At 41.8% G+C, this 27,366-nt stretch overlaps 1 protein-coding gene across 1 annotated transcript; it reads left to right on the top strand.

Moving 5' to 3' along the window:
• LOC104673524 (cytochrome b reductase 1) lies at positions 1-26,219 on the top strand. Its single transcript, XM_010377603.2, is given in 5 exon segments — positions 1-494; positions 17,025-17,233; positions 21,058-21,212; positions 22,622-22,752; positions 22,755-26,219. Coding segments are annotated over 5 exon segments (858 nt in total). The 5' UTR covers positions 1-301; the 3' UTR covers positions 22,925-26,219.
• Positions 26,220-27,366: the final 1,147 nt, after the last annotated feature.

The raw sequence follows: 27,366 nt of genomic DNA, 5'->3' as shown, positions 1-27,366 counted from the left end.
ACTAGGGCTGTTACTGAAGCCCTCTGCGAGCTTGGATGCTGGGCGAGGGTGAAGCCACCAGGCAGTGAGCGCCCTCGGCGGCCGCGTGATCCCAGGGGTGGGGCCCGTTTCTGAGTTGGGGCTAGCTCCCCACCCCCAAGGGGCCCCACATTCCGGGCCAGCAGCCCAGAAGGTCCCTCCCCGCAGGCGGAGACAGCCCCAACAAGTCGACGCCCCGGTCCCGCCGCTCGGCCACTACCCAGAGGCTGCCGCCGCCTCTCCAAGTTACTGTGGCCCCCGCGGTACGGAGTATGGGGCGCTGATGGCCATGGAGGGCTACTGGCGCTTCCTGGCGCTGCTGGGGTCGGCACTGCTCGTCGGCTTCCTGTCGGTGATCTTCACCCTCGTCTGGGTCCTCCACTACCGAGAGGGGCTTGGCTGGGACGGCAGCGCACTCGAGTTTAACTGGCACCCGGTGCTCGTGGTCACCGGCTTCGTCTTCATCCAGGGCATCGGTACTGGCACCTCCTGGGGGGTGCGGGGAGGAAAGCGGGGAAAGCGACGGGGGGCAGAGGGTCCTCCGTGAAGCGCCTCCCAGCTGAGGAAATATTGGAGTATCGCGGGGCCCAGAGAAGTGCGGTGAGGAGCGCGCGGGAAGCCAAGCTGGCAGGGTGGGAGGGCGGCGCGGGAGGGAGGCTGGCCGGCTCTGGGGGCGAGACGCAGCTGCGGTTCGGGCGGATAGCAGCGAGCGCGGGGCCGGGAGTACGCGGTGGAGACGCGCTGCTGGGGGCGGCGGAGCGGGGCCAGCCCCACTTGGTTAACTCTTTGCGGCGAGTGGCTGGGACGCATTGGAGGCGCCTCCAAGACCCACAAACTTGAGCCCGGGCGCGATGCCGGAGCGCCGCGCAGTTGGGCCGCTGCAGCCCGCTGGCCCCGGAAAGTCGCCCCTGTGGACCGAGCCTGCGCAGTCGGGGGCGCGGAAACACTTTCGCCCCAGCCTGTTGCTGAACTTGCTTCCAGCCTGCAGATGAGGAGGGCAAGGCCCCGGGAAAAGATTGCCGGGGCGAGAATTGGCCCCTATTTGTAACATCCTCGGCCCTGGGTGAAGGGGCTGGCCAAGGGGGGCGAGTGAAGCATCCGCCCTAGGTTCCTCTCCTCTAGAGCGTTAAGCTCAGTCGAGTCCGGGAAGCTGCCAGGACTCCAAAGAATGTTTCGCCGCCCTGCCCAGTCATTGGACAGTCTTGAGCCCGACTTGTTTATGTGGCAGCCGAGGGCGAAAGTTCCCCCGCGGGGCTTCCTATTGGGCACTGGCCCAGCACTCTGGGTGGGAGATACCCGGAGAGGCCCGCGGTTGCCTTGCACCGAGGGATGCCTCTGCTCCGGCTGCCCGCGGCGCGAGCTGCGTCCGTGTTTGGCCCGCGGCGAGCCAGCCCCGGGCCTGCATTCTCTGGGCTGAGGCTGGCGTGGGGGTGGGGCTCAGCAGTCGCTGGCAGTGTTTGTTGTCATTGTGTAGTGCCTCTCACAATGTCCTGACAGCTTCCTTCGGTTTGCCGTGTAGCTGGAGGAACCTTTAGCCTGTGGCGCAAACATAGTTTATTTGTAACCACTTCCCAAAAGGCATGGCCTTGAGAAAGTAGTTAGAGAAAGGCAGCAAGGGATGGACTGGAGTTATGTCGCAGAAAATAATCGAGAGGAGTAGCACGGGTTTGGAAAGATACGCCCACTGGCCGAAATCTCTAGCTTTGCCTCCGGGCAGGCTGCCTTTTCTTCACCAAATATTTAACTCCCCACAAACGAGTGTGCAAAATAGTGCTGCCCTCATTCCTAAAGAAAAGTGATTTTGGTTTTGGTTTTTGTTGATTGTTTTAAACTTGTACTGCAGCTTTCGCAAGTGTGGCCAGCGTTCTCCCACTCTGGAATGTAGTGGAAGGTGTTACTAACCCACAGCATTCAAAGGCTTCCCTGGTGTGAGATCGGCATCAGGGTGTGAGCACCACTGGGCACCTAAGGCATTTCGTTGCGTAACTCTCAGTTATTTTGCCACTACGCTTATAAGAGAAAAACATACTCAGGTTCCAAAGTAACTGTCAGAAGCACTTTTTCCTTCATGGTTGGAACCCTTAAGTTTGGCCCAGAGCTGTCTACACCTTGTTTGCTCAAAGAGTAGAACCAGTCTCCTCTTCTACCCAACTCTTCAGAGCAGCTTCTAATACCAAAAAACTTTCTGGAGGTCTTGGAATATCTTCTCATAATTGAGGGTAAGGGAACAAGTGTTATTATTCGTTGCCTGACTTGCCATAGAGGAGAAGACGTCAGAATGGCTAACAGTGTATTGCATGCTGTATGTCCACTAAGTGCATTATGTCACATGTATGTAAGAGTAAACTGAGACAGAGAAGAGTTATGTAACTTATCCATGAACGTTGTTTTAAGTCTTTTCAGTGACCTTATCGTCAAAGTTTGATTCTCTGCTTTTATGGCAGTATGCTTATTTTCTGCCAAATCTTTTTAGACAGTGAAAACCTTCATCTAAAATATGTTTTGAAACTCTTCATTCATGTTAGAGTCCAATATACAGTTTTCCTAAAAGGTTTTTTAATTTCTCTAAACTTTGTGCTTCTCTTAATCTGTTCATACTTACTCTTGGACAAAAATGTGTAAATTTTGGCAATTTTCATCTGCTGCTCTTATGAAAATCTTGTTTCTTTTTTTCTTTCTTTCTTTTTTTTTTTTTTCTTTTGAGATGGAGTCTTGCTGTGTCGCCCAGGCTGGAGTGCAGTGGTGTGATCTTGGCTCACTGCAACCTCCGCCTCCCAGGTTCAAGCAATTCTCCTGCCCCAGTCTCCCGAGTAGCTGGGATTACAGGTGTGTACCACCACGCCCAGCTAATTTTTATATTTTTAGTAGAGACAGCATTTCACCATGTTGGCCAGGCTGGTCTCGAATTCCTGACCTCAAGTGATCCACCTGTCTTGGCCCCCCAAACTGCTGAGATTACAGGCGTGAGCCACCGCACCTGGCCGATCTTGTTTTCTTTGGGTTCAATTACTGTATTTGTATCAGTGGTCCAGAGTTTGTCCCGTCATTACTCATCCTGTTTCCTGTTTGGATCCTGGATGTGCAAATCACTTTAATCATATAATGCATTTAATTGACATGAGCATAAATGTTTTCATAAATATAGGCACATGCATAGTTCTTCCCAGTTCTTCCATATCTTGGCCCACCCACCCACATTCCTCACCCTAAGTATTAGGAAGGCTCCAGGGGAAGGAGGGGGAGTAATAAATAAACTTTATAGGCTGTGAGGGACCCACACATTACAGACTTGCCATGTTACAGCAGACTTTTTTACTGTGTGTAATTGCTGCAAGGAGGAAAATTTTAGGCTATGAGATTTAGGCTATGAGATCTCTAACAAATAACACGATATAATGGAGTTCTTCTCTTCTGTAATACACAAATATTTGGAGATGAGGAAAGGAAAGCTAAAGTACAGTTATTACTCTAAGTATAAAATGCTTTAGAAATGCAATGTACAAATAGTAAACAATATTTGAAATTAAGAACAAGTATGAGTCCTTTGAAACACCTTTAAGAAGTAAGCTCTGGGCCGGCGCAGTCCAGCTACTTGTGAGGCTGAGGCAGGAGAATCGCTTGAACTCGGGAGGCGGAGGTTGCGATGAGCAGAGATCTCACCATTGCACTCCAGCCTGGGCAACAAGAGCGAAACTCCCATCTCAAAAAAATAAAAAAACCTCTGGCCGGGCATGGTGGCTCACGCCTGTAATCCCAGCACTTTGGGAGGCCGAGGTGAGTGGATCACCTGAGGTCAGGAGTTTGAGACCAGCCTGGCCAACATAGTGAAACCCTGTCTCTACTAAAAATACAAAAATTAGCTGGGTGTGGCGGCACGCACCTGTAATCCCAGCTACTCGGGAGTCTGAGGCAGGAGAATTGCTTGAACCTGGGAGGCGGAGGTTGCAGTGAGCCAAGATTGTGCCACTGCACTCAAGCCTGGGCAATAGAGTAAGACTCTGCCTCAAAAAAAAAAAAAAAAAAAAGCTCCAAAGAAGCAAAGTTAACATAGAAGTTACAAAACAAATATCCCTCTCCTCCTTTATTCCTCTTTCCCTTTCTCGCTAACCCTCTCTCTCCTTGTCCCATTTTCTCCTCCGTGTCCCTCTCTCGCTCTCCCTTCCTTTCCCCTTCTCTCTCCCCACCTCCCACACTCCAAGTATATTTTGGAAAATGTATATATTCTAAATTAAAGTATAGCAGATCATGGGAAATCTAAAACTAAAATAAAATTTTAAACTAGTGGGAAATCTAGCTAACAGTCTCTGACATGAATGAGGAAGAGTTTAGAAGAGGCTTTGTGCTTCTCTGAAAGAAATGTTTCCCATGAAATAAGTATACTACTAGGAAATCAGAGAAATGAACCTTGAAAAGGAGGCCACAGAAAAGACTGAAACAAATAAACGCTCTCAAAGTGGCTGTTGACCTTTTAAAGGTTCAGCAAGGTGGAATGTGTTCTTTAGTGAAAGGTAGAAAATTCAGGTGTCTAAGTTTAGTGAAAAGAAGTCTTGGCAATTCTATACTCCTTCCTTTCCTGTGTAGAACTCCTTTTATTGTATAAACTGAAGGGACAGAAATTAAATAGCTTAATGATCTCAAGTTGATTTTGTGAGAGAATATAACTACCTTTAAGTAACATTTAAAAGACTAACAGAAATTAAGAGCAGTTCTTAAAAAGCAGTTGGGATATCCTATTAATTTATCTAAAAGTGACCAAATTCCATGATTACTTAAATAGACTTGAAAAGCTCTTGGGGTAAAATCCAGCAAATAAGAAAATGCAGAAAGTGCCCCAAATACCTACTCTAAAATAAGCTTCAGGGATACCATTGATAATAAAACCTGTCAATCTTAGCGATACAAGGGTTTTTACAAAGCATAAAGAGATGATTTAAAGAAATTTTGTGACCAAAACCACAAAAAATATCCCCAACATATTTTTTGTTGTAAACAAATACACATAGATTTTAAAATAATGCAACCAATAAAAATGTTTTAGATACGACTGTGGTGCTCAGTTCTATATCCCCAGCACCTAGAATAACACTGAGAACCGGCACATGGTAGACGAGTAAGTGGTTGTTGAATGAATGATTATTTCTGTATCATCATTGAATTGTTAGTAACAAAATGCAATTTACAGCTACTTATTTGTGACTATAATAATAGTGTCTAAAGTAAATACACCCTCGCCTTTCCCTAGTGATTCTCCTGTTTAGCCAGTTTAAAAGCACTGGCTTATCAACCTCCAGGAAGAACGGACATCTATTGCACTGCAGATGCATCTTTATTCTAAGGCCTCTAGCTGATGAGAATATTGCTGCTTAAGTACAATCTGTGCCTCCTTTTCCCTTCATCCCAGTTTTCTCTCCTTTTTCTGCATCAAGTTTCCCCCCAACTGGCTTATTTCCAACATGTTATAATTTCTATCATCTTCGAAAACAAAACAAAATCACTCTTGACCCTGTATGTCCCTCAGCTACTGCCTCAATTCTCTGCTTCCCTTACCACAGAACTTCTTGAAATTTTGTCCATACTTGCAGTTTCTAGTTCCTTTCTTCCTATTCTTTCTTGAGCCCTCTCCAATTAGGTTTTCACCTCCTGCTCCACCAAAATTGTGCTTAACATGGTAGCTAATGACCTCCATGTTGCTAATTGCATTGGTCAATTCTTCGTCCTCATAGTGTTTGAGTGGAAGGCAGCATTTGACAGTAATTGACCCCTCACTCCTTGGGACACTTTCTTTTTTTCTTTTGAGACGGAGTTTCACTCTTGTTGCCCAGGCTGGAGTACAATGGTGCGATTTGGGCTCACCACACGCTCTGCCTCCCGGGTTCAAGTGATTCTCCTGCCTCAGCCTCCTGAGTAGCTGGGATTACAGGCATGCGCCACCGTGCCCAGCTAATTTTGTATTTTTAGTAGAGACAGGGTTTCTCCATGTTGGTTAGGCTGGTCTTGAACTCCCTACTTAAGGTGATCCACCCGTCTTGACTTTGCGAGGTTTTAAATTTTTCTCTTAAAAGGTAGAACATTCTTCCTAAGAAAGATAGAGGGCCAGGCACGGTGGCTCGTGCCTGTAATCCCAGGACTTTGGGAAGCCAAGTAGGCAGACAAGTCTGGGGAACATGGTGAAACTCCATCTCTACAAAAAAAAAATACAAAAATTAGCCAGGCGTGGTGGTGTGTATTGGTAAGTCCCAGCTACTCGGGAGGCTGAGGCTGGAAGATCACTTGAGCCTGGGAGGTTGAGGCTGCAGTGAGCTGTGACCATGCCACTGCACTCCAGCCTGGGAAACAGAGCGAGACCCTGTCTCAAAAAAAAAATAAAAAAAGAAAAAGAAAAAAAAGAACAAAAGAAGGTTAGACTAGAAATCTTTGTTATAACTTTTTTCTTTATATAGAAACTTCCTTAAAAGGTCAAAACAAGCTTTGAAATGTCTGTACAGACTTCAGCTGTACTTTTCTAAGTTTTTGTTGTTGTTGTTCAATTTCTTCATATATTATCCTATCCATTTAATTAACATATTTATTAAATACTTACTGTGTGCCAGACGCTGTAAAACAAGTAAGATACAACTCAGTCTGCAAGCTGTTCCCATTTGATTTGGTTGGACACGAGTTATGGTTTCTTTCTTTTTGCTTGTTTGTTTTCATACAGGGTCTTGCTCTGTCAGCCAGGCTGGAGTGTAGTGGCGAAATCATGACTCACTGCAGCCTTGACCTCCCGGGCTCAAGTGACTCTTCCACCCCTCCCAAAGTGCTGGGATTACAGTTGTGAACCACCTCGCCGTCCCAGCTCAAATTATGATGAGGATTTTTGTTGTTTTGTTTAGAGATATAGGTTATACTGATCCTTAAATATTTAGAGCTGGCTGGGACCTTACGTTCTAACCTTCATTTTAGAGACCAAATGTCTGGCCAGGGTCAGACAACCAGGTAGTACCAGAGCCAGTACTCTTTCTAATCCATCATAATATTGATATGAGGCACAAGAAAATATAGCTGATCTTTCTGAAAACACACAATTTCTGAATATTTTAAAATGTGTATTCAATTAATTGAATTTTTTTCTTTTTATACATGTATTTGGTACGATGTAGCTGCCTTTGCGAGGATTTTAATCACTCAGGGATTTTTTTTTTTTTTTTTTTTTTTTGAGACGGTGTCTCGCTCTGTCGCCCAGGCTGGAGTGCAGTGGCCGGATCTCAGCTCACTGCAAGCTCCGCCTCCCGGGTTTATGCCATTCACATGCCTCAGCCTCCCGAGTAGCTGGGACTACAGGCGCCCGCCACCACGCCCAGCTAGTTTTTTGTATTTTTTTAGTAGAGACGGGGTTTCACCGTGTTAGCCAGGATGGTCTCGATCTCCTGACCTAGTGATCCGCCCGTCTCGGTCTCCCAAAGTGCTGGTATTACAGGCTTGAGCCACCGCGCCCGGCCTCACTCAGAGATGTTTCTAGGCCTAAAAATATCTTCCAAATCATCTGAATCACTTCCTTCATTTTGACTTTCCAGAGATTTTCGGTTTCATGACTTTCATGCTGTGAGACAGTTTGAATGCACAGACATCTTTCAAAGCTCTGATTTTCTTTGACAGCCACTGCAGGAATCTTTTCAAGTTTATTTAAAGCAGATTCTCTGCTTTTTCATTTAAACTTAAGGTCCTTAGGATAGAATCTGGTAAGCTCTTGCGTGCAGAGGGAAATGAGTTATAGAGACTGATAATCCTGTTCTGAGCATTCTGCTAAGGAGAGAGAAATAATACTTTATTCAAAGAGGGAAGGGAAGTGTAATGGGCACACCATGTTTAAGTAGAATTCGTAAGTGTTGTAAAATTCCAGTGTACTTCAAACTCAATAACTTACTCTTATTTTATTTTTGAATTCACTTCAAGTTGTTAAGTGGGTCCAAGTGCAGAATGCTTTTTACTTATTTGAAAGGGCTATTTGGTCTTCTATTAGCTAATACTTGGATCAGCAGTACAATTTTTCTGAGTCTTTTTATTTGTGCATTTTATGGGCCTGGCATGGTAGCCGGCAAAACCCCGTCTCTACAAAAAAATACAAAAATTAGCCGGGCATGGTGGTGTGCCCCTGTAATCCCAGCTACTCGGGAGGCTGAGGCAGGAGAATATCTTGAGCCCAGGAAGCAGAGGTTGTAGTGAGCCAAGATCACGCCACTGCACTCCAGCTTGGGCGACATAGTGAGACTCTTGTCTCAAAAAAAAAAAAAGACTAAAAAATAGATATGTGAGGTGATGGATATGTTAATTAGCTTGATTTAACCATTTCATGATGTCTGTGTGTGTGTGTGTATATATATATATATGGAAACATTATGTTGTATAGCACAAATATATACAATTTTTATTTGTCAACTCTCTTAATTAAAAATAAATTTAAAAAAAAAGTAAAAGAGGATTTGCTCATTTGCTGGGCATACTGAATGAACTACGGTGCTTTATTAGCAATTATTCCTGTGCTTTATTTAGAATTATTTGGTCTGGGCATGGTGGCTCACGCCTGTAATCCCAGCACTTTGGGAGGTGGGATCTGAGGTGGGCAGATCACTTGAGGTCAGGAGTTCGAGACGAACCTGGCCAATATGGTGATACTCCATCTCTACTAAAAATACAAAAATTAGCCGGGCGTGGTAGTGCTTGCCTGTAATCCCAGCTACCCTGGAGGCTGAGGCATGAGAATTGCTTGAACCCAGGAATCGGAGGTTGCAGTGAGCCGAGATCCCGCCACTGCACTCCAGCCTGGGTGACAAAGAGAGAGACTCTGTCTCAGAAAACAAAAACAAAAACATACTTACTGAATTCCTACTATATGCCAAGCTCTATGCTAAATACTGGGATGTGACAGTGAACAAGATAGGCATGTTCCCACCCTCATGAGTCACAAGATTTTAACACAGAAGAACTAGAGTCAAAATGTTTTCCATGTTTGAGGACATTTCTCTCCCTCTAAGCACTCTTCCCCTACCACACACACTTTGACAGATTCTAAATTTGCATTGCCTGCTCTAAGACAAAGTCATATATATAAATAGTTTTGTAATGGTATATGGATGGAAATCTGGTGTCAAACCACAGACATTTTTAAATATCTAAAATGTATACATTTTAGAGAGTATATATTTTCACATATTCCTGAGTTTTGGTTATGCAACAAGGAGCTGAGACATTTTCTTTTCTTTTCTTTCTTTCTTTTTTTATTTTTTATTTTTTTGACAGAGACTCCAGCTCTGTTACCCAGACTGGAGTGTAGTGGGTCACTGCAGCCTCCATCTCCCAGGTTCAAGCAATTCTCCCACCTCAGCCTCCCTAGTAGCTGGGACTATAGGCATACGCCACCATGCCTGGCTAATTTTTGTATTTTTTTGGTAGAGACAGGGTTTCACCACTTTAGTCAGGCTGGTCTTGAAATTCTCACCTTAAGTGATCCACCCATCTTGGCCTCCCAAAGTTCTGGGTTACAGGTGTGAGCCACCGCACCCAGCCGACATTTTCTACTAATTAAACCCAAATTCAAGTTACTGTATTTTTCTCTTCATTGTCTTAAGATAATTATACACAGGTATTAATTTCTTCCTCCCTCCCTCCCTTTCTTTTTAAGTTTATCATGTTAGCATGGTCCACCATCAATATCTTTTCTTTTCAAGGATTTAATGTGTATTTCTCATATATATATGTTTGTATTTCCCCTCCTTTCCTGGGAGAAATGGAATGCCAACTAGAGCCTCTAACAGCAAACCCTTGTTTTGGTCACAAGTAGCTGTTTTATACCATTTCCCCTTCTTGTGCGCTTAGGGGACCTTTTTCTTCCTTCTCACTGAACCTCAGGAATGGTGTCTAGGTAAGTGCCAAGTCAAAGAAGCAAGAAATATTTAAATTCCACTCTCCAGGCAGTTTTTATAACTGTCGAGAATAGATTCTTGTTTAGGAAATATGGCTTGATTTGTTAAGATTGCCCTTTTCTCCCAAAGTCCACCATATTTCAGTTGCTTATACATTTTAAAAAGAATGTAAACAGCTTATGCAAATGCAACATTTTGCATTTATCCTTCATGCTCCAGAGAGCATTTTGAAGCACGTTGAGCTTTGCAGCAGAGCTCTATGTAGCCAGGATAGATGCTGTGAAAACTCCATGTGCTAGAGGTCACATGCCTCACTTGTGGGAGAGCTCCTCAAATCTCCGCAAGACATCTATTGAGTAGGTAAGACTAATTGGCTAGTGGGTTTTCAGGCTTATGAAAATATTGTTTTAACTTTAAAACTGGAATGAGCTGTTTCAACCGTAAGAAAAAACATAATAGATCCCTAAGTACCCACGACCCAGACTTAACAGATGTTAAGCTTTTCAGCAACATAAAATTTTATAAGCTGTTAGCTGGGTATAGTGACACACACCTGTAGTCCCAGTTACTCTGGAGGCTGAGGCGGGAGGATGACTTGAGCCTGGGAGGCAGAAGTTGCAGTGAGCCAAGATCGCGCCACTACACTCCAGCCTGGGCGACAGAGTGAGACCCTGTCTAAAAATAAATGAATGAATAAATAAAAATAAGACATTTTATAAGCTAAAACTTAGAGCCGGTGGGAATCAAGGATGAGACAAAGTGATGGAGGAGAGAGGTTGTAAGTAGGTGCCCTAACCCAAGCTAGAAACAAAACGAGATAGAAAAACTCTTAAAGAGACCCAGGGAGACTCTCAAACCATAATTGTCTGGGCTCATTTGGATCAGAGGTGAGCACCTCTCCTGCTTCAGAAACCCCTAAGGGCTTCCCCTTAGAGTAACAGGATAATAATTGGTGTTTGATGACCCCAAATGATCAATAAAAGATTGAATGTATTCTATTCATTCTACTGCTGGACAGGGAAAGCCAGTGTGCAGCCAGTTTGCGTAAATGTAAAAGGTTTTTAAAAATCAAGTTTTGACACTCAAAGGGGGTGAAGTTCAGTTTTACAGCAATTTGACACATTTGTCTGTGATACTTCATAGTATTAGAAAGAGTAAGAAGTCTTTACTGGGAACACAGTTGTCTTTGAAGTTTTGGCTTTATTTATTTATTTATTTTTGAGACAGAGGCTTGCTCTGTTGCCCAGGCTGGAGTGCAGTGGCTTGATCTCAGCTCACTACAACCTCCCCCTCCTGGGCTCAAGCAATCCTCCTGCCTCAGCCTGCTGAGTAGCTGGGACTATAGGCGCACACCACCAGGTTTGGCTTATTTTTGTATTTTTTTGTAGAGATGGGGTTTCACCATGTTGCCCAAGCTGGTCTTGAACTCCTGGGCTCAAGCAGTCTACCCACTTTGACCTCCCAAAGTGCTGGGATTACAAGCGTGAGCCACTGTGCCTGGCCCCAACATTTTTAAAAAGTAAACTTTTTTTACTGAAGAACAACATACACGCACAAAAGTACCTAAATCAGAAGGGATGTGTTTTTATCACATGAACACCTCTGGGTACCCAGACCAAGAAGCAATATTCTAGGCACATCAGAAACCCCCCAGCAACCCTTGTAACTCCTTTGAGTCATGATATCATGATAGTTCCTCTTTTTTTTTTTTTTTTTTTTGAGACAGAGTCTTGCTGTGTCGCCAGGCAGGGTGGAGTACAATGGTGCGATCTCAGCTCACCTCAACTTCTGCCTCCCGGTTCAAGCGATTCTCCTGCCTCAGCCTCCCAAGTAGCTGGGATTACAGGCACATGCTACCATGCCCTGCTAATTTTTTGTTTTTTTGAGACAGAGCCTGGTTCTGTCACCCAGGCTGGAGTGCAGTGGCATGATCTCTGCTCACTGCAACCTCCGCCTCCCTGGTTCAAGCGATCCTCCTGCCTCAGCCCCCCAAGTAGCTGGGATTACAGATGTGCACCACCATGCCCAGCTGATTTTTGTGTTTTTAGTGGAGATGGGGTTTCACCACATTGGCTAGGCTGGTCTCAAACTCCTGACTTCAAGTGACCCACGCACATTGGCCTCCCAAAGTGCTAAGATTACAGGCATGAGCCACTGCGCCCAGCCTGTATTTTTAGCAGAGACAGAGTTTCACTATGTTGGCCAGGCTGGTCTTGAACTTCTGACCTCAAATGATCTGCCTGCCTCAACCTCCTAAAGTGCTGGGATTACAAGTGTGAGCTACTGCGCCCAGCCTACTCTTGACTTTTAATATCAGAGATTAGTTTTTGTTTTGGGAATTTTTGATATAATATGATCCAGATTGGGGAGAAAATGCTACTATGGTTCATTGTTCATAATTTGCTTTTCGAGTGTTGAAACCCTGAGTATTTTTTTTTTTTTTCTGTATGTAGATATTCAAATTCACTCATCTAGGGCTCCTTACCCAGGGTGGTGTTTGTATAATATGATGGTGATGATGATAACAAAAAAAACAACATTAATTTTAAACCATGAATTGAGGAGGGATAAACTGCTTACCCTCTCTGCCTCAGCTTCCTCTGTACAACAGTAATAATTCTATCTTCACAGAGTTGAGGTGAGAATTATAATGAAACTGGGAAGCACTTAGATGGTACCTACTACCTAGCAAGGACTCAATTTTGTGTGTGTGTGTGTGTGTGTGTGTGTGTGTGTGTGTGTGTGTAATAAATGAGCCCAACCCAGGCAAAGGGGAGATGTGTTATTAGGTCTTCATATATCGCACATTTCTATTTTACTGTTGTCTGATCACACACAGATTGCAGGCTCCACTTTGTAGATGAAAGGTCACTAGGTCATTGGGTAAAGAGGCATTTGCTTTCCCAGAAAACTAGAGAATTATGTACGGTGTGCTTAGAGGAGAAAAAGCATGAGGAGGGGAAGCCACAGTGTTTACATTGACATCAGTTTAGTTTCTAGATTTGATGAGTCTGTAGAAAGTGCTTTGCGCTTGTTTATTTAAACAAAAATTATGGGTCACACATACACACAAGTAACCTAGTGAAATCTGAATAAGGGATGCAGGAGGAGGGAGAGAAAAAAACAAAAAATAAGTAAATAAAAAAAAACCTGAATAAGGTCAGAGGATTATATCAATGTCAATTTCCTGGCTGTGCTATGGTACCATAGTTATATATAAGATGTTAGAGAAAACTGCGTGAAGAGTATATGAGATTTCTCTGTACTGTTTCTTACAACTGCTTGTGAATCTATGATAATCTCAAAATAGTTTAAAAAATAAGTTCTAGTGTTCTATATAACACTGTAGGATGACTAAACAATAATATGCTATATGCTTTCAAGCAGCTAGAAGAGAGGATATTGAATGTTTTCAACAAAAAGAAATGAGTTTGAGGTGATAAATATGCTAATTACCTTGATCTGATCACTATACATTGTATGTTTTGAAACATTACTATGTACCCCATAAATATGTACAATTATCATATGTCAAGTTAAAATTTTAGGCCGGGTGCAGTGGCTCACATCTGTAATCCCAGCACTTTGGGAGGCCAAGGTGGGCGGGTCACCTGAGGTCAGGAGTTCAAGATCAGTGTGGTCAACATGGCAAAACCCCGTCTCTACTAAAATTAGCTGGGCATGTAATCCCGGCTGCTTGGGAGGCTGAGGCAGGAGAATCTCTTGAACCCGGGAGGTGGAGGTTGCAGCGAGCTGAGATTGCACCATTGCACTCCATCCTGGGCAACCAAGAGCGAAACTCCATCTCAAAAAGAAAAAATACAGAGATTTAAAAAATACTTATGGAGGAGCTACATGCTTTGAGTCCAGGGCTGCCTTAGGCTGTGGGAGATACAGTAGAGAAACAGCCAGACACATTAATGCCCTCAGAGAAGATGAAGTAGGGGTGAGAGGGGCCTTGAGCTTGCTTTAAAAGTGTACTTTTTAAGGTATTGCATTAAATCATTTGAAAAGATTCCTTGAATATAGAAATGATTATCCAAAAAGTCTCCACATTCTCAAGGAAGAATAACCAATCAACGTTTACAGGATACCCATATACACACTAAATTTAGTAAGTAGCAATCCTTCAGGGTTGGGATTAAGTAAAATAAATATTGTCCTAATGGTGAGAACTGTTAAGTGTTAGAATGGAACCAAAGAATAGGAAAAATGACATCTTGTGCTGAAAGCTTTAAAGGGGCTGAATTCACATCTGTGTTTGTAGGTTTAGATGTGTTTCTGCCTGAAAAAGGAATAGATAATCCCTCGTATTTTTATAATCCTATGAAGTTCCTGGGTTTTTGTTTATTTGTTTGTTTGTTTTTTGAGACAGAGTCTCATTCTGTTGCCCAGGCTGGAGTGCAGTGGCACGGTCTTGGCTCACTGCAACCTCCGCCTCCCAGGTTCAAGCGATTCTCCTGCCTCAGCCTCCCAAGTAGCTGGGATTACAGGTGCCCACCACCATGCCCGGCTAATTTCTGTATTTTTAGTACAGACTGGGTTTCACTATGTTGGCCAGGCTGGTCTCGAACTCCTGACCTCAGGCGATCCACCCGCCTTGGCCTCCCAAAGTGCTGAAATTACAGGCGTGAGCCACAGCGCCTGGCCTGAAGTTTTATATATTAAAATTATAAAAATTATAAAAGCCTTTGGTGAAGTGAGGCTCCTTTTTGTTTTCTGGAATTAAGAAATGTTCATGAGGCCAGGCACTGTAACTCGTGCCTGTAATCCCAGCACTTTGGGATGCTGAGGCGGGTGGTTCACTTGAGCCCAGGAGTTCAATACCAGCCTGGGCAGCATGATGGAATCCCATCTCTACTAAAAATAGAAAAAATAGCTGGGTGTGGTGGTGTGTGCCTGCAGTCCCAGCTACTCAGGAGACTGAGGTGGGAGGATCACCTGGGCCCAGGAGGTCAAGGCTGCAGCGAGCTGTGATCGCACCACTACATTCCAGCCTGGGTGACAGAGAAAGAAAAGAAAAGAAATATACATGATACCCTGCTGATATAGTGGAATCCATCTTCTGAGGAAGTATTCTATAAACTTTTTCAATCTGCCACACATTTCCATATCTAAATTTTCCCTGACACAGACTGGAGGGATGGATAGGGGCAGGATTTTATCTTCAGAACAAAAATTAACTGCATGTTGGTTAAGGTGGCCATATAATTTACTGTTTAAACCAGAATGCTTTAAGAAAGCACTTTGTAAAAAAAAATTTTTTTTTTTTTGAGATAGAGTCTTGCTCTGTCACCCAGGCTGGAATGCAGTGGCATGATCTCAGTTCACTGCAACCTCTGCCTCCTGGGTTCAAGTGATTCTCCTGCCTCAGCCTCCCAAGTAGCTGAGATTACAGGTATGCACCACCGCACCTGGCTAATTTTTTTGTATTTTTAGTAGAGACAGGGTTTCATCATGTTGGTCAGGCTGGTCTTGAACTTCTGACCTCAAATGATCTGCCCACCTCGGCCTCCCAAAGTGTTGGGATTACAGGCGTGAGCCACTGCACCCGGCCATAAAAAACTTAATTGGAGTTTGTTCTACATGCAGAATGATGAATCTTCTATGACATCTGTGAAACCAGCACCTAGACTGAGAAACAGAATGTTAGTAGAGTCTTCAAAACCCCTTGGGTGTTCCATTGTAGTTGCTGTACGCTTAAGGCAACTACTATTCTGACTTTTCCAATGCAGAGATGAGGTTTGCTGGTTTCTATACTTCATATAAATTGAATTACACTGTATACTTGTTAATATCTGACTTCTTGAGATTGACATTATAGGTTGATCCATATTACTGGGTATAGTTCTAGTTGTAGATAATTTCTTTCCATGGTGTAAATTTATTTATTCCTTCTATTGACGATGGGTATTTGGGGGAGTTTCCAGGTTTTGGTTACTCTAAATAGTATTGCTAATAATATTCTAGTATCTTTTGATGAACATATATACATATTTATTTTTGGCATAAACCTGAGAGTGAAATTGCTGGACAATAAGGTATGCATAACTTTACCTTAAGTAGATACTGCCAGTTTTCCAAAGTTTGTTCTCATTAAAGCTCTCATCGGCAGAGCATTAGAGTTCTGACGGCTGTATATTCATTTAGATATTCAGTGTTTTCCAGGTTTAGCCATTCAGATATGTGGTAGAGGTATTCTCATTTGGTTTAAATTTGTATTTCTCTATTGCATGGTTTAAATTTGCATGTTTTTCTGTTCCTTTCTTTTTCTTATCAAACTAAGACTTTTTTTTTTTTTTTTTTTTTGTCTTGCTCTGTTGCCCAGGCTGGAGTGCAGTGGTGCAATCTCGGCTCACTGCAATCTCCGCCACCCGAGTTCAAGTGATTCTCATACCTCAGCCTCCAGAATAGCTGGGATTACAGGTGCATGCCACCCCATGCCTGGCTAATTTTTGTATTTTTAGTAGAGACAGGGTTTCACCATGTTAGCCAGACTGGTCTTGAACTCCTGACCTCAAGTGATACCCCTGCCTCAGCCTCTCAAAGTGCTGGGATTACAGGCATGAGCCACTAGACCCAGCCAAACTAAGACATTTTTAAGAAGAAAGGAGACAACAGGCATAAATCAGATTGTTAATATTAGGAATTTGGTTTTGGATGTGATAAGTTTGCGATGTCTGGGAAGCAAACACCATATGGAAATACCAAGAAGACACTGGATTATGCAGGTCTGGAGCTTAGAAGACAGTTCTGGGCTGGAGATATAAATTTTGGAGTCCCTGCCATGAGACAGCATTTCAGTGAAAGAGTGAATGAGATCACCGACAGAGGGAGTGCAGAGGGAGAAAAAGCCCTAGGACCGAGCCTGAGAGGCACCAAGGTTCATTCACAAGTTGCGGGTAAAGAAAATGCCAGAAAAGGAGCCCCTCCACCATCCCCTAGAAGGATCTACTGAGAGGCAGGGGTAACATGGGGAAGAGGGGAGAAGCAGAAGCCAAGGGAAAAAGGTTTCAAAAAGGGAGTGTCCAGTGTATCAAACTGTTCGTTTTGTGTTGATTAAAAAACAAAACAAAACACATTCTGTGTCCTTTCGTCTCTCCCTAGCAATCATCGTCTACAGACTGCCATGGACCTGGAAATGCAGCAAGTTCCTGATGAAATCCATCCATGCAGGGTTAAATGCAGTTGCTGCCATTCTTGTAATTATCGCTCTGGTGGCCGTGTTTGAGAACCACAATGTTAACAATATACCCAATATGTACAGTCTGCACAGCTGGGTTGGACTGATAGCTGTCATATGGTATTTGTTACAGGTCAGTATTTCAGTGTATTTACAAGCAAGTTATAAAAACAATTCAGAGACTGTAATTTTTTTTTTTTTTTTTTTGAGACAGAGTCTCGCTTAGCCGCCCAGGCTAGAGTGCAATGCCTCGATCTCGGCTCACTGCAGTCAGTGTCTCCAGGGTTCAAGTGATTCTCCTGTTTCAGCCTCCCGAGTAGCTGGGATTACAGGCACCCACCATCATGCCTGGCTAATTTTTGTATTTTAGTAGAGACAGGGTTTCACCATGTTGGCCAGGCTAGTCTTGAACTCCTGACCTCAGTTGATCCGCAAGCCTCGGCCTCCCAAAATGCTAGGATTATAGGTGTGAGCCACCACGCCTGGCGACTGCAAGTGTTTTCTAAACATTCTTTACATTTGTTTCTATTATAACTGTTTTCCCCTAAGGAGGCACCAGAATTGCAGAATTCGCAGAATAAAATAATAAGAAAGCAAGATTTCCTATACTGGATATGACTTTTAATCTGGATTCTCTAAAAACCAACTTATACTCTGCTCTATATCTTAATATGTAAAATCAAGAAATATCAGGCTGGGCACACTGGCTCATGCCTATAATTCGAGCATTTTCGAAGGCCGAGGTGGGAAGATCATTTGAACTCAGAAGTTCAAGACCAGACTTGGCAACATAGGGAGACTCTGTCTCTACAAATAAAAGAAAGAAAGAGAAAGAGAGAGAGAGAGAGAGAGAGAGAGAGAGAGAGAGAGAGAGAGAGAGAGAGAGAGAGAGAGCTCGATCTAACAATTAGCAATAAAGAGAATACCTATTTAAAAATCTGGGTCTTGGCTGGGCATAGTGCACTGCTCACTCCTGTGATCCTAGCACTTTGAAAAGCTGAGACTAGTGGATCGCTTGAGTCCAGGAGTTTGAGATCAGCTTGGGCAACATGGCGGAACCCCATCTCTAAAACAAAAACACAAAAATTAGCTGGGCAGGGTGGTGCACGCCTGTTGTCCTGGCTACTTGGGATGATGAGGTGCACAGATCCCTTGAGACCAGGAGGCAGAGGTTACAGTAAGCTGAAATTATGCCACTCCTGCCTGGACAACAGAGCCAGACCCTGATCTCAAAAAAAAAAAATAAATAAAAATCTCTGGAGTTAATTAAAATGGTTCCCAGAGGAATATAGGCTTAAATGCTTTTATTACATTTTTTGGAAAGAAAACTTAAAATACATAAGCTATTCACTTATACTATAAGGGAATATAGTTAACTATAAGGGAACAGCAAAATACACCAGGAAAAGAGAGAAAACAGAAAGAATCTTAGGAATGAAAATAGGAGAGCAGGAATGCGAAATGTATGTTTCTGTGGGTAAGCCACAGAAAAGATATGATGACTTATGGAGATACATTTGTGCTAAATCCCTGAGCCCCATTTTCTTTTCCTTTCTTTTCTTTTTTCTTTCTTAGACAGGGTCTATCTCTGTCACCCAGGCTGGAGTGCAGTGGCACAATCTCAGCTCACTGCAACCTCCATCTCCAAGACTCAAGCAATCCTCCTGCCTCAGCCTCCACAGTAGCTGGGACCACAGGCATGCACCACCATGCCCAGCTAATTTTTTGTAGAGACGGGGTTTTGCCATGTTACCTGGGCTAGTCTTGAACTCCTGGACTCAAATGATCTTCCCACCTTGGTCTCCCAAAGTGCTGGGATTACAGGCATGAGGCACCGCACTCGGACCCCATTTTCATATAGAAAGCACAACATGGACATCAGGAAGCTTGCTCTTTGATACTAATAGAATCACTGAAGTTCACTGAAGATTTAGGAATATTCTGAACCACCAACAGGGAACCCTCTGAACCATTTCTAATATATTTAGGCATTTTGGGTATTAACTAAATAATAAAATATGCAAACCAACCTATCAAATGCATTTATTACTTTTTTAATGTAAATTACAGAATCTATTGTATTAGGATATACTTCAGAAAACAAAAGTTAATCTTGGCTATTCTTGGCCCTTTGATCTATGTAAATTTTAGAATCAATGCATCAAATTCCACCAAAAAATCTATTAGGATTTTACTTAATCTGTAGATGAATTTGAGAACTGACATCTGTATAATACAAGTCATCCAACTAATTATCATGAGCCTGGTTTTTTTTAGCCTTCTCCAAAATATTGCAAAGCTTTATATTTTCTTTGTAGAGTTGTTGTCTCCAACTTATTGCTAGCTCCTTGCTATTAAAAATGGTATCATTAAAAATTAATTCACCTGTTGCCTCTTTACAAAAAGTGCAACTGATCTCAAGTATAAATTTATACCTAGCAAACTTGATAGACTTATGTTAGTAATTAATCTCAAGATTCTTTGGGATTGTTTTATAATCTTATGTGATTAATAAGTTTTGTTTCTTTTTCTATCATCATATTTCTTTTTCTTGCCTAATTTACTAGCTGAGACTTTCAGAAAAATGCTGAATAGGAATAGGTAATAAGGGATATAAGACAAATCCCTTCTACATCCGAGTCATGTCTTGGAAGAGAGCTAATCTGAAATGCCTATAGAGCATAAGCAGACTGTGTGTGAGCAAGAAATATACTTTTATATGTTAAGCTCTTGAAAATGGAGCCTGTTAGTTCCTATACCATGTTCTGTCCTAATATAATCCAATTAAAATAATTATCTTCTATTCCTAGTTTGTTAAAACATCTCATCTCATACATGACTGTTGAACCCTACCAATGTTTTTCACCATCTGTTCTGATGATTATATGATTTTTCCTCTGCAGTCTGTTAAAGTGACAAATCATACAAATTGTTTTGTTATTAGTTTCCATTTATTACTATTTTGTATTACACATGAGCTGATTCTCAGTGTGAATTAGTGCATTGGACTCCTCCCCCTGCCCCTCTTCTTCTAGTATCTCCCCATTAGTCCTTGGATCTCAATCAAGAAAGTTGACTGAACAGTGATGTTAGTGCTTTCTCCCCGCTCTCCTCTCTTTTCATAATTGTTTTACTAGGATGGTAGATCCTAAATAGGCATCTGAAAAAAAAAGTTCCTTTAAACTCAGTAATTCAGTAGCCACTAAGTCATCTTTATCTTGTTGAAGAGAGGATACTTGATGGGCAAAGGTGTGGGGTGACAAAACCATGAAAACATAACAGACTTCAGTTTATATAGGAAACTTGCTGTCTTCTCTGCAAAGATGTATCCCACTAGCGATTTAATTATCAAGGAAATGAAGAAAACTTTTCTGCAGAATTCATTTCTTTCTCATAAAACAAAGGTCAACTTCTTTCCACATAGCTTTTTAGGTTGAACTCACTAAATTCTGTGTCCTAATGTACTTGGTTTTAGTGATTTAAAAAATCTGTTCCTTCCCTTCCTATTTAGCAACCTTAGGAGATTAGTAAAAACAAACCAGTAAGTACCAGAAAGGTCACTATAGTCGAATTAAACATAGCAAAAACCAAACAGAAACATCCATACAGAGAACTGTATAAATAAATTGTTATAGCCTTAGGATATTAGCCATTAAAAGGAATAAATTAGATAAATGTATAGATATGAAAAAGATTTCCAAGACATGCTGTTAAGGGAAAAAAGCAAGATGCGGAACAATATGTATAGGGATAGTAAATTTTCTGGAAGGATCCATGAGAAGGTGATAAAAGGGGTTACATTTGGTAGTGGAACTGGAGTGAGGAAACTTCACTTTCTACCCTTTGGTTCTATATGAACGGTTTTCTCATATTACACATGTTGCTTTTTAAATAATAATTTAAAATTAGTTTAAAACTTAAAATTAAATGATAACCTTTGCACTTTTTGGTATTTAGCTTCTTTCAGGTTTTTTAGTCTTTCTGCTTCCATGGGCTCCGCTTTCTCTCCGAGCATTTCTCATGCCCATACATGTTTATTCCGGACTTGTCATCTTTGGAACAGTGATTGCAACAGCACTTATGGGAGTGACAGAGAAACTAATTTTTTCCCTGTAAGTTGCATAGTCTTCTTAATTGTAATACTTAAGCCATAAAATGTTAAAGACTTGTTCACTGGGAAAATGTAATGTAAATATAACAAAATTTTTTAGATATTAAAATTAAAAAAATATTTTAAAGAATCTGTTATATCATATAGGCAATATGATATTACTAAAAGTTTAGAAGGACCAAAAAGTCTGACAAATTGTACTACTCTTACAAAACAACTATTGAAATTATACATTCCCTTTCAATCTTGTTGATATGCATGTTTTTATATTAATTGTAATTATAGTGTACATACATTTTTGTTTTATCCTTTTTTAAAATTTTAAGTGATACTGGTGGAGGGTGTCCAGGTTTTTGGCGTTTTGAACAAAGAAGAGGACAAAACACACAAACAAAGCAAGTAAAGAATGAAGCAACAAAAGCAGAGAGTTACTGAAAATGAAAGTACACTCCATAGGGTGTGAGTGGCCTGAGCAGCCACTCAAGGGCCCTGATACAGAATCTTCTTGGGTCCAAATAGCCCCTAGAGGTTTCCCATTGGCCACTTGGTGTTCACCCCATGTAAATGAAGTGGTAGCCCGCAGTGAGTTTCATTGGTTGCAGAAAGCAACCAGTTAGAGGCTGAAGTGAAGTTACAAAGTTACATTCCTAGGCAAACGTCTGATTGTTTGTAGAAAGCAACCAATCAGAGATACTTTCAATTTTCCATCTGCCATGCAGAAAAGCGGGGTTTGCAAAGGGAGTAGCATCCAGTCGTTTTGCTGCTTAGATGTGGAAAGTTGGGGTTTTCCTTTTGGTTTAGTTCTAGGAAGTCCGTGTGAATTGACTCGAGGTTGCCACCTCCAGACCCTACCTGCCTCAAAACAAGTGTTACAGATGCTATGTTATTTTCGTATTTATTATTATTATTAATTTTTTTTTTTTTTGAGATGGAGTCTCGCTCTGTTGCCCAGGCTGGAGTGCAGTGGCCGGATCTCGGCTCACTGCAAGCTCCGCCTCCCGGGTTTACGCCATTCTCCTGCCTCAGCCTCCCGAGTAGCTGAGACTACAGGCGCCCGCCACCTCGCCCGGCTAGTTTTTTGCATTTTTTTTTTAGTAGAGACGGGGTTTCACCGTGTTAGCCAGGATGGTCTCGATCTCCTGACCTCGTGATCCACCCGTCTCGGCCTCCCAAAGTGCTGGGATTACAGGCTTGAGCCACTGCGCCCGGCCTCGTATTTATTATTTTTAAAACAATTTCATTATATATTCCTGAGTGAATTGTAGCATAATTTATATTTCTCTTTAATAGCAAGCTTTGAGAGTTTACACTGAAACTGTACTAGTGTGCATTTGAGCAGATAAATTCAAGACTGTTTTGCATGTTGCTGTATCATCCTGTTTGTAATTGGATACATCTCTTATTTCATAGGAGAAATCCTGCATACAGTACCTTCCCACCAGAAGGTGTTTTCGTAAATACGCTTGGCCTTCTGATCCTGGTGTTCGGGGCCCTCATTTTTTGGATAGTCACCAGACCGCAATGGAAACGTCCTAAGGAGCCAATTCTACCATTCTTCAGCCAGATGGAGGCACTGAACAGGGAGCAAGAGGTTCCATGCCAGCCTACTCTGGCAACAACATGGACAAATCAGATTCAGAGTTAAACAATGAAGTAGCAGCAAGGAAAAGAAACTTAGCCCTGGATGAGGCTGGGCAGAGATCTACCATGTAAAATGCTGTAGAGATAGAGCCATGTAATTTCACGTTTCAAAACTAGCTCTACAGTTTAGCTTCTCCTATTAGCCATATGATTATTGGGCTATGTAGTATCAATATTTACTTTAATCACAAAGGATGATTTCTTGAAATAATTTGTATTGATTGAGGCCTGTGAACTGACCTGAACTGGAAAGGATGTGATTAATATAAATAATAGCAGATACAAATTGTGGTTACATTACCTTTATCTTGTCGAGGACCACAGCATTAGCACCGTGCCTTGTGCAGAATAGATGCTCAATATGTGTCTACTAGTGGGTAACTGGATAAACTGGCAGCCTCCCTGGCCTGTTGTCATGCAGTCATTTCCTGTTAATTCTGGGAGCCAATGATTTCACAACTCAAGGAAAGCAGTCCCAAAGGTTTAAAATCAGATCATGAATATCTGGGACAGGGTTTAGATCATGACGCTACACAGATACCATGATGGGAGTATATAAAAAAAATTTAGGAAAGCACCTGGTTCCTTTCTCCCCATGCCTGCCTTCTGCTCCCTCCCCAGCTGGTTTGGGCTCAAATTGTTCCTGGAGACTAGGGTTTATGTTAGGGTATTGATAGATTAGAGCAGGTGGTTGAAGAGATCTTCTCTGGTCAGACTTGGAAGAATTTCCAAAACTGAGCTTAGCCCCAAGACTTCCCTAGGGTTGGTGTACTTTATGATCCAGATGCTAAACCTCTTAGAATGAAAATATGCTTCAGCACTTAAGTAGCATACACTGCCCTACAAATCTCAAAGAGCACTTTTTCCCAAGTTCTTATTTTTATTTTTGAAAGTACTCACACGGCACTTACTATGCTCCAAACACTCCTCTAAGCACTTTACAAATATTAACTCATTCAGTCCCTAGACAGACAGGATGAAGTAGGTATTGTTACCATTCCCATTTTACAGGTGAGAGATTTGAAGTCTGGGGAGGCTAGTAACTCACCCCAAGGTCACACGGCTCATACATGGTGGGACTGAGACTCAAATGCAGGCAGTCTGGCACCTCAGTCTGGATTCTAACCATTTCACTATGCTATTTTTGTCTTGTACTACTTTGACCTACCCCTGAATAAACCTCAATTGCTGGAGTAGGGTGGAGTTAAGGGGATGCTTTTTACCTTTTGCTGTCTGCTGAGGCAGATTCCCCAGATAACCAAGGAAAAGGGGCCACCCATACCTGGAAATAGGCCATAGGGCCCCTGCCGCTGCCAACAAGCCATGGCCTACCTTGATACTTGTTTGATCTTAAAATTGTGTCTTGGTAACACAAAGATTTGGACAAGCACATCTGTGGCTTTCAAGTTAATTAATTGCAATTTTTTTTCTTCAGGATTTTAGCTGCTGAACAACTTTCAGTTTGGAGCTAAAAGAGACCTGTCTCATGGTCTGCCCTTCCCTGGGGCAATAGCTAGGGTCTTTCCTGATTTTTATGGAATTTTAGGGGATATTTTGAGCTTTGGATCCTCAGTAGTGAATTGAGACTTGGAGGTGGTTTTTCATTCATGGAGTATCATCTCTGTGTGGGCTCTGGGCTGACAAATTAAAGCCTAGAGTAGTGCTTATGCTGAAATGATACTTTTCATTTTTTGGTTGATTTTTTTGCCTTCCCTTCAATTTTAAACTGAAGCATTTTAATGTGGGTAGAAACTCTACACCAAATACACTAAACATTTTGGTGCTTAGTGGATTTCTTTTTAGGTAACTGGTAATTACTTCCAAAGACTAAATACAAGCCACACTCCATGTCCCTTAAACTTCATGAAAAACCATTCAAGATCCCCTTGCTGCAACACTGTTCTCTTCTTCTCTACTAAATTCTATTTCCAAAATTGGTAATAGAGCCAGAAGGATCCCCAGTACCCGGCCATCTGCTTGGCACAAAGTGGTAGCACAATTAAATTCAGTATCGGTAGAGCATGATACAGTCTTGGTGCCATAGAAGGAGTAGTTGCATAGTCACACATCATTTGATAAGTTGGATGTTCCATTACATAGAGGTACCAAAATTCCAGGGTTTTAGGAGGAAGGGATTAGATAGTGACTAAGCTGCCAGAATTGAGGCAGCCATTCCTTTTTACATAGGCTAAGAAACAGGTTATCAGTGAAAAGTTAATGATGGCTTTGACACTAGGATAGCTCTGTTGCAAAGTATTTAAGCACCCCTCATCTCAGCCCTTTATTTTATCTTTCATGTGCGCTAATGTGAGGATAATGTTACAGATGTTACAGGAATTTCTTTTCTTTCTATCTTCATGAAAACAATGCATATGAAATATATCTAGAAAACCTTTCTGTTTGAGACTCTTCTTTAATGGGCTTTTGATTCTAATGATAATTGTACCTTTATCTTTCAAAAGCTGATATTTCCTACCTAAGCATCTCCCCAGAAAAATATCTCATTAAAAATCCCACAAATAATAGGGGAGAAGAAAGCCTTAGGTATCAATTCCAAAACAGTGATGGAAATTTCTCAAAATAATTATGACTTCTGTCATCTCCAGAGATAGTCTGGCTTGGTTTACCCCATAATCTAATTTCAGAAAGGAAAGCTTTATTTTAACACTCATCTGAATCAACATTAAAGCCTTTTCTCTCAAAGCGCTTATTGAGAAACTCAAATGAATATACTTTTTGAATTAATGTCATCAAAAGTGTACGGCTTCCTGTGCTGCTTGTGTCAGATGGAACCTGCCCTCTAAAGCACTTTCTTCCCTTTACTTGCATGGTTTCATGTAAGCTGTGCTGTTTGGAAACAACATCTCAGACTCTACAAATAAATGACAAAGAAGGCAATTGCACTTTTAAAGGGATACTCACAAGCGATTTCTGGGTTCTAAAGGACAAAATACAGAATGTGTGTCATTTTTAATTAGATTCTTTCCCCTGCTGAGTTGGAAATTCCAGTGCAGCACTGATTGACCACAGTTGCCAATCTAAAAGCACAAAGACAGAAGTAAAGCTTTATGCTAATTTTATCCAATATGATAGAAAATTTATCTTGGTATGTCCTTTTTAGATAACTCCAGCAGAAAACTGTAACTGCTATGTCTTCAGGAAAATGTAGAAGAAAGAAAATTATTATTCTTTAATTCCTACGAGGTATTTGAAAACCTTAAGTGGAAAAGATTTCTATCTTTTTATCTTAGTGCATTTATGGAAAAATATTAACTATCCTGAATATTTTATAATTTTGTAGGAAAAATATGCATCTATTTTTTCTTGACTTCTTTTTATATAGTAATAAAAGTTATTTTGGAAGCTCTTTGTGTGCGATCTATTTGTCTGGGGTAGCAGGGGTAGGCATTGTTGTGAAAGTTTCTTTGCCATGGTTTTTGGTCTGTTTGTTTGTTTTTCAGCAGAGGTAGTCTTTTTTCAGTTTCTTGATTATGTTAACTGAAAAACCAGACTCTGTAATATATAATACATATTTTATAATATTATTTAATATTAATATTATATAATTATATATAATATTCAATATTTTATATAGATAAAATTTTTCACAGAAAAGAATTTAATTAATGCAAAGCAGCCAAGCAGAAGGACTGCAGTTATCACTCAAATCACTCTTCCTGAAGGCTCAGAGGTTAGGGTTTTCCAATGATGGTTTGGTGGGCAGAGAACAAGGGAATGGATGCTGCTGATTGGTTGGGGATTCAATCATAGGTGTGTAGAAAACGATCCTCGTGCAGAGTCCCCCTTTGGAGGGAGGCCACAGGACCAATTAAGTCATGAGTCACAAGTCCGGATGGGGTCAGCTCTTCGCTACCTGACCAATCTTAGGTTCTACAATAGTGATGTTATCTATAGGAGCAACTGGGGAAGTCACAAATTTTGTGACCTCTGGCCACCTGATTCCTGAACAGTAAGAGATTAGAGAAACTGATGCAGAGCAGGGGAGCCCCAGTGTGGAGCTTAGCCAGTGTAGGTTTCTGGCTTTGCCCAGGAAAGAATTCAAGGGCAAGCCAGAGGTGGAAGAAAACAGCTTTACTGAAGAGGCAGTGTTACAGCACCATGACTGATCCTTGTAGAGCAGTGCTGTCCCCTAGGCAGAGAGTAGCCTGTAAAATGTTTTAAAGAGGTTTATTCTGAGCCAACACAAGTGACAAGGACCTGGGGAACACAGTCTCAAGAGGTCCTGAGAAAGTGTGCCCCAGCAGTTGGAATTACAGTTTGGTTTTATGTATTTTAGGGAGGCAGAAGTTACAGGGAAAGGCATAAATCAATGCATGGAAGGTACGCATTGGTTTGCCCCATAAAGGTGGGATAACTTGAAACAGAAGCTTAGTTTATAGGTGGATTCACAGACTCTTTAATTTGCAATTGGTTAAAGGAATAGAGCTCTGTCTAAAAATTTGGAGTTGGCTGGGTGCAATGTCTCATGCCTGTAATCCTAGTACTTTGGGAGG

Source organism: Rhinopithecus roxellana, chromosome 14, assembly GCF_007565055.1.
Source record: "Rhinopithecus roxellana isolate Shanxi Qingling chromosome 14, ASM756505v1, whole genome shotgun sequence".
Classification (NCBI taxonomy): Eukaryota; Metazoa; Chordata; class Mammalia; order Primates; family Cercopithecidae; genus Rhinopithecus; species Rhinopithecus roxellana.
This window is presented reverse-complemented; position numbering and strand designations above follow the sequence as displayed.